At 34.5% G+C, this 8,551-nt stretch overlaps 1 protein-coding gene across 1 annotated transcript; it reads left to right on the plus strand.

The window, feature by feature from the left end:
- Positions 1–939: 939 nt before the first annotated feature.
- On the plus strand, positions 940–7,751 carry LOC123532013 (uncharacterized). Its single transcript, XM_045313346.2, has 4 exons — positions 940–1,249; positions 4,431–4,841; positions 5,327–5,585; positions 6,532–7,751. The coding sequence occupies exons 1-4, from the start codon at positions 1,199–1,201 to the stop codon at positions 7,749–7,751; spliced, it is 1,941 nt and encodes a 646-aa protein (XP_045169281.2). The 5' UTR covers positions 940–1,198.
- Positions 7,752–8,551: the final 800 nt, after the last annotated feature.

The raw sequence follows: 8,551 nt of genomic DNA on the forward strand, positions 1-8,551 counted from the left end.
ACAATTACTTGTTTTTCTCATACGTCATTTTAATCTACAGCTATTACTTCATCGTCTGTGTTACATTGTTTAGGGCATATAAGCTGCCCTTGTTAAAAAGTTACCATCACCACCTCCACTACCACCACCACCACCACCATCATCATTATCACCATCATCATCATTGCCGTCGTCTTCATTATTATTATTATTATTATTATTATTTTATTATTATTATTATTATTATTATTACTATTTTTGTTCTTATTCTTTTTATTATTAACACATTTCAATGTCCATGCTTCTTAATGGTATAGGCTTTTTATTTATTTCGGATTTTTAAGGACTACATTTTACGCTTTAATTAATGTATATCAACAAAAGTTACCGTAACGTATTAGTATTTAGACCATGCAGGTACATGGCGAAAAAAAGGTTAACGAGCAACGAAAACTATTTTTAAATGATCCGGAGTGACAGCCGATGCCTATAAAGCTGTTATATATAAAAGGTTACTAACAGTCTCTGCTTGTAACTATCTCGCCATATATGTCAATATAATTATATCCAGGGGGAAGGTGATTTGATTACTTTTCGTAGAGCTGCGCTATCAATTTAACGTCTATCAATAATTTCACAAGTTTGCTTCACTTAATTTACACATTCGGCGGTAGATAAATGTGCTAATTACCTCCCTTTTATTGCCCCACGGGCTACTCTGATTGATTAATAATGTAAATGCTTACAAGTTGAGCGTGATAAACAATGGATGTCAAAATCTACTATACTTATGACAGGGCTCAATCAATCACTTCCTAGATTGCTCAAAATTTTCCCCGTTGATTACCTCACCTTTTTTTATTAATTTATTCCCTGCCGGACACCCTCGGGCAGATTGATTGATTGATAATGAATGATAGAATATGTTGATAAAGACACATGTAGACCACTTTCGCACAATTCATCGGACTTTTATACAGACAGCATATACTATCTTTATACTGTCACATTTGGTAGTATTGGATACAATCAAACGATAGTTTTATCAAAGATTAGATAGTGCTTTGTTTTTAGTCATTGAAGTAGACTAAGTGTAAAACTAAATAATTGTGTGCGTGTTTAAACACTAAGAAAGGAACAGTGACAGTTTTTATATGTTAAATCATTTGACGGTATAAACTGGATAGAAAGAAAGTTGGACAAAGAATACATTAAATTCATGGATACTGGAACCGAGAGAAATGTTAATCCATCCGCCGCGGATGTAAAGGTAAGGACCTTTTATATTTTTGCCTTAATTAAGTTTGAGTATCTAAGAGCATGTTTTCATATAAAGACATTTCCGTGTGGTCAACCTTGATGAAAGTTATACCAATCTGTACGTGGAAAGACCAGCTGGGGTTGTGAGTTCGTTCCCATGGTACACGCTCATTCATTTGAAGTTAGTAACAGAACTTTTTAATAGGAAGTTGCATGAAACGTGGCTCAGAAGAGGAAATATTAAGGAAAGTCTTTATACTTTGAGCGCCTTCTATATTTGCTTCTTAATTAGGAGTTTAAAAAACATGATCGCTGATTTTCTTTCTGTGCAGTCAAAGAAAATTTTAAATAGCGTCCAGATATTTTCATTATTTGCATTTGAGTATAATAGGAGAATTTTATTCTTAGAGATCATAGAGTAATTGTTTAAAATATCGTTTTAAATATATCGTTGTGATGCCTCTATATATATAGTAACATCCGCTTATAAGAATTGAGCCAATTTGATTTAACAACTAAGCAACTGTTACGTAAGAGAATGAACCCCTAATGATCATCGGCAATTTCCGTTCGTAAACGTCTTTCTCCGTATCCTCAAATTGTGATGAAAAAAGCCGAATGATGCCAAATCTCATACGAGGAATACGGAATCACACGGAAATTGTCGATTGTCATTACGGGCCATTACTTTTATAAAAAAGTATATTTATCTATTTTCCACAACAGTTTTCTCCACTTTCGATAATATTGAAAGTATGAAACTGCGGTAAAAGATAAAGATTTTAATGGTATTACCTCAATTTCATTTTGATACCAACTTACTTAGTAGGGACTCTGTTAGGATAAGTGAGCACCATGCTTTGTTCGACAGAAAAAAATGGCCTTCATTGTAAAAAATAATTGACACACAACTAACCAGAAATTCATAAACCCCCCTGTACTTGTTAAATTTATTATACCCTGTAAATTGTATTATCAAACGTTGAACATGGCCCTTAGGGCTGTTAAAATTCATTGAGAAATTGTCAAGATCTTTCTGATAAGCATAATTTTTCATGATGAAAAACGACAAATATAATTACTATTCATGTAATGTATGTATACAGGAAAGATGCCTTATATTTTCTTATCAATCATACTTATCTATCATTTTGATGGTTCGCGACCGTAGATTGTGCGTGTCTAATCAACCTACATGTATATATCACTTAAGGGCGATGTGACTTTTTATTTACATAATTCATAATGAGCCGCGCCATGAGAAAACCAACATAGTGGGTATGCGACCAGCAAGGATCCAGACCAGCCTGCGCATCCGCGCAGTCTGGTCAGGATCCATGCTGTTTGCTAATGGTTTCTCTAATTGTAATAGGCTTTGAAAGCGAACAGCATGGATCCAGACCAGACTGCGCGGATGCGCAGGCTGGTCTGGATCCATGCTGGTCGCAAACCCACTATGTTGGTTTTCTCATGGCACGGCTCATATTATTTTATTGTGTCAGTTGTTACGAATATGTGATACTGCATTAAATTAAATCCAAACCTGCAGTGAAACCATTGTATATAAGTTACCATGTTCAACATCATATGATACCAACTATAGTTAGTTTACTTTGTTTTTGATTTTCTTCAAGTCATGTCAAATATATACATTATATGAACATTAAGTTATTTGTTTACATTATGCAAAATTGACATGATATTTTGTAGATCACCATCACACGTGCTTTCAAGTTTAAAAAAAAAAATATTATTCGGATAACGTTAATCAATACAATACAATATTTATTTATTTATTTCGTCAAAGTTACTATGAGGTTATTTCACACCATAAAAAGATAGATGTAGAAAACAAAACTTCATAAATTTTAACTCGCAAACAACAACACACATCAATTTAAAATACGTTTTCCTCTGATGACACATAGATTCTACATTTAGATCTACTCTCGGGGCAAAAAATATCGAAAACAACTTTTCGTGAAATTCGGAACAGACATCATGATAACTGGATAGGAAACGTTCTAACTAAGAAATTGAGTGCTTACACTAAATCGTTTCGTTCAAAAATAAGAAAATTATAGCATTTTAAAAAAAATAAAATAAAATCACTCCTGTCGCTATGTACAAGGGAAGTAATACGAAATCTTCTGATAAGGAATCGGAAGAGTTGTCTCGTCCAATATGAAAAAGATTTTGATCTGTGGGACTGGCGCCCAATATGAAAAAAAAATATGGAGTTTGTGGATTGTAGATATCGTATGTTACTATATATACTTAAGAAAATGTGATACACAGTACAATACTGGTTTCTATTTCATTGACACGTGATAAAAAGAAAAGCTTCCAATTGGTTAAAAATATATAAGTGTGAAATAAATAACAGTATCGATTAACAGTTAAACTATTATAGATTTGTATAGATGTTACAGAAATGGCTTCTTGTGTGTATATGTATTGTATATATCTGCTTATGTTGTATATTAAAGTGCCATCTGGGGTTTGGGTTCTGAGCTGGGCTAACGGCGAGTATTGGCAACTGTAAATATATATGAATCAATCGATGGCGGTTCTGATTGATATTACGCTACAGTCTGGTAATTGGCGTAACATTACGTCTTGCTATCCTTTCTTCCCTCTTTTCCCCTCTTCTTTTCTCTTCAGTAATATAACATTTTACATAGCTATACAATTAATACGTTTTCTAGCCATATCGCATGTATGTGAAAATTGTTAATGGGAGGGTATGTAATAATGTTAAGAGAAGTTGTTACCAAACCCTTGTTAAGTTTTGTATTTGAGATGTAAATATTATATACATTGGTATTCAATAAAATAGTAGTATGTTTAAACTAAAAACACATACTATTATGTAACAAATAATGAAGGCATTCGGGTGGTTTGCCGTCTAATTTACCACGGTTCAGAGTTCAGATGCGCAGGAATTGAATCACGAGGGCGCGTGCCCGAGTGGTTAAATATCTAAGTATCTGAACGTCGAAACGTGGTAAATTAGTCGACAAGCCACAAGAAGGCCTTAATTATTGGCAATTAAGATTATTTGATGTTATATATATCAGAGGTTATATTATTTAAAAACGAAGTAAATAGTTGAAATTTATCGCACATACAACTAGACTCTGTTATTATTATGGCTTTGGGATTTAAAAAAAAATCCTTTTTTTTTTCAGCCTGGCTCAACTATGAACCAGTCACATGTTGATTTCAGTAGATTGTATGGAGATCTGTGCAGAAAACTTTTGAGTACACCAGTTGGCGAAATATTCCCAGAAGTTGCCAGAAGTACGACAAATCATGTGACTAGTGCGACAGGAAGTACGTCACCAAGCAGCATTCACCCGGCATTTCCTTCTTTCAGCACGATGTCGCCTACTCAGTTGAGTTACCTCTCGAATATTTACAATCCAAATGGTCTTCTGATGGCGCCAGTGGGTGTTCAGCTCGGATTACCAACACAAGAAGCTTTGCGCAGCGATCATGTAAATCATCCACTAGGTGGCGCCACTGTAGGGAAAGGAATCAGTGACGTCATAAATAATCCGTCTTTAAGTCCTGGTAGTGAGGAGTCCATTGAGAATATGGTAATGCACACTTACATGTACTTGACTGAACACAATTTATTCTGTAAGATAAGCAACACACGCCACATTTGCGGCACAATTTTCGTAGGCCTAGTAGGACATTGTGGAAATCAAATTCGCACCAGCACAAATTTTGCGCGGGGTGCATTTTTGATCATGTGATATACTCCATGCAAATTGGCTGGACATTTATTTCGGATTTTTTAATGCATTAGATCGAAATAAAACTTGAAAATTCTACAACCAAACATAATATCATGTATTGTTAAAGTGTCCTTTTTTTGAAGGCTTAAATTTATCTAACACACATGACTTAAAAGGTCTGTGACGAAAAGTGTATACAATGCTAATTGGACAATTTGTTATGATCCTAGTATTTCATTAAATAATGCAGGAAAGTTAGAAATAGTTTAAATGACTTAATAAAATAATATTTACTTTTTTATCACATCAAGTGTTATTACTGTATTTTTGCTGTATTTTAGGAAAGTATAGATGTCCAGAAATTAGTGGACGAATTTAGGTTGACGTTAGAACGTTATGGCGTGTCACAGCGTTTTGCTGCACGTTTCATAATGCAAGACACCAGTCAAGGAAATCTCAGCTTCCTGATGGAAAAGGGGCGTAACAAAAAGTGGGAGGAGTTGTCTCCGCGTGGAAGGTTGCCTTATATCAAAATGAAGGCGTGGTTAGGCAGTAAGGAACATCAGATGATGACGTTAGATATGCTCAAACATACACAAGGTATTTTTTTTTTCTTCAAAGGTAGTTTTCTCTTAATTAAATCAATTTGATTTACTGGCTGGGACCGTTGCACAATGCAAGGAGTAAAATATATCAAGCAACTCTTCAAAAAAAAAAAAAAAATAAATAAATAGGTAATAATAAAATTTATTATTCTTTTTGGTGCAATTATTTACAAGTGTTGACTTTGCAACTGACGAACATGACGACGGAAGTGCGTTGTTCTTTGACGGAGTTAAACGAAAAACCCCGAACTATGTCGACATTGCATCTTATTTGTCACCTTAATGCGTTGAAATTGGTTCACATCAAATATCATGAATAAACGCACCGTAAAATTGACTGGCGGACCCTGTTATATGAATTCTTTCATTATTTTAACCAGAGTTGATAACCAAATAAATAAACTGGCATCAATATTGCGAAAATGTGTAATCTCAATTACTTTCTTGAATGATACTGCATAAAAGTTATTATGTCATATTCAGTTTGAAGACATATTCCACACGTGTAGTTGTCCGAGACTATTTCGCAAGTTTGTTTAACATTGTTTAAAGATAGTGAGTTTTTTTCATTGATATAATGCATATTTTTTATGTATGTATTTGTTCAATTTTTCTTCTTTTATGAAATAGATTAGTAAGGAACTTTGAACTTTGTAAATCTGGAATTTTTACCCACACAGTAAAATTGAAAACATCGACGATAATGAACATTTTAACCCTACAGCACATAGAATACTTACGTAACAAATGACGTCACGTACCCAGTATGATCTTTGAACGTCAATATGGAAAACTACTAGGCCAAGCGTTTGAGGTTCCATCGTAACCTAATGCAGTTATAAAAATGGCAATGTACTTTATAGGCTAATAACTCATTAAACGGAAGTTAACTTGTTATTGGTGTTTTTTAATATAGAATCTAAATATTACTTTGTTTACAGAATCAAGAAAGAATAGCGCACGAGAATCATACAACAGACGAGAAAGATTTACAATGTTCCAGTTGAACGTGCTGTGTCGTCTGTTTGAAGAAAATTCAAACCCACCAATGAACATTAGAAACTCGGTCGCTACGCGCTTAGGAATTCCTCTAGATAGAGTAAATGTTTGGTTTCAGAATCAACGCGCGCGTGGATTTCCCGCTCGAAAAATTTTACAGCAGACGATATATGACAATGGAAGCGACCCTTATCTTGCGATTGACGTAGAGAATATGAAAGATAAGATAAACGAAGCAAATTTTATTCCTCAAGCTCTACAAGGAAATATGGATAGTCCTCCGCATTGGAAAAATGCGGAACAGGAAAGAAATAAAAAGGCGTCATTAAAAATGTCAAGTATTTCCGCATCTTCGATTCACACCGGCACGTTAGTAAAATCGGAACCTGGTGACACAGCATTTCCTTTGGACCTTTCTTCAACGTCAAATCTTGATACCAGCGGAAGGTCCGAGGCTTATAGCCCCGAAACAGTACTACCGCATACGGGAGAAAGATACCTCGATTCAAAACAGAACGATGTTTTAAATGATTTCGAAATGACAAGAACGTCTGCTAATCAGTTCGCCAGTCAGATAAACTATAGCGCAAAATCTGCTACTTCCGGCGCTGCCAAACGAAAACGAGGCGCAAAGCCACAACAGATACTTTCATTGTCTAAAAATGAAATAACAAAAGACACAAACTGTAACAGTACACATGAAAATAAACGAAGAAAGCTTTCAGACATGTCTACACCGGAATCAAATTACACCTATCTCTTGGACACATCTGACATTTTAAACGAAAATCAACATCCAAATGGTGATATATCACGTGACTATGATTATGTAATCAAAAGTGAAACAAGTCAAAATGACGAAATAACAAAACAAGGTCAAGTTAACGACGGAAGCTGTGCAAAGTTTCCCAAGCTTGAACAAATGATGTCCAGTGAAAAAACTCAAAATAAATTTGAGTCAGATCAAATTAATACACATATACGCGGTACTTTGCCGGAAATGGAAAAACAAGAGAAAGTGAACAGGATAGACTTTAGTGTGTCTAAAACGGAAACAATGTCCCCAAAGTCAGTTGAACTATTCAAAGCGATGTGTGCAAGTCTGGCATTTACAGAAGGAAACAAAAAAGAAGTAGATCTGAACGAACCTGAATTAGATTAACTTACAATTAAAGACAACAGTGCAGTTTCAGTTAATATAGAGGATTGCCTATTTGGCTCTCCGTCGAAGTGGTCTTTTAAGACAATTTTGACTGTATATACTTTCGTTGGGTCAGTGGTTCTGATTTTTGTATGCTATGTTTATTTAACATGATTATAAGGATGAAGGGGTTCTCAAGTGTACAGAAGTCACGACCTTGACTTACATTCGTTCTTCACTAATTGTTATTAGCGAGATGACTCGTATATGAGTCTATTGAAATGAAGGTATCAGTTGATTGTGCTTATGTTGAATTTATTAATAAATATAAATACATGTACACTGTTTCATATTGCTTATTACAATTACTTGAGCCCGAAGTTTTTCTCTTGTCTGATTGTTTTGAGCACTATTTTGAACTTGATAACTTTTAGACAGAATTTGGAACAAGAAATATAACAGTGCGCACATCTAAATGCCCACGATGGTCTAAAATGTAAGTATATGATACTTTGCAGAAATGAATCAAAAATGATTCAGCCTGGTTTAAGATAAATGTTCAGATAAAATGCTTAAAATGACACATTTAAGTCACTGGTTTAAATTTGAATACTTACTGATGGACGAAGTGATGGACGGATGAAGTTGAACTAATGGGTGCATATATCTATTAAATGTTAGGGGATGGCTCGTAGACGGAAGGACGATTTATCATTATGGAACAATCAGAGACATAAACGCCTATATTCAGACATCGTGTAAAGTCAATGTAATTCAATGTAATGTAGCCTATTCGTTGAAACATGGACATATTGATTATC

This window comes from Mercenaria mercenaria, chromosome 11, assembly GCF_021730395.1.
Source record: "Mercenaria mercenaria strain notata chromosome 11, MADL_Memer_1, whole genome shotgun sequence".
NCBI classification, from domain to species: Eukaryota; Metazoa; Mollusca; class Bivalvia; order Venerida; family Veneridae; genus Mercenaria; species Mercenaria mercenaria.

Coding starts and splice junctions, on each gene's coding strand:
- LOC123532013 (XM_045313346.2), top strand. CDS start 1,199: ATGGATACTGGAACCGAGAGAAATGTTAATCCATCCGCCGCGGATGTA. Junction 1,250..4,430: donor CATCCGCCGCGGATGTAAAG/GTAAGGACCTTT, acceptor TTTTTTTTTCAG/CCTGGCTCAACTATGAACCA. Junction 4,842..5,326: donor AGGAGTCCATTGAGAATATG/GTAATGCACACT, acceptor GCTGTATTTTAG/GAAAGTATAGATGTCCAGAA.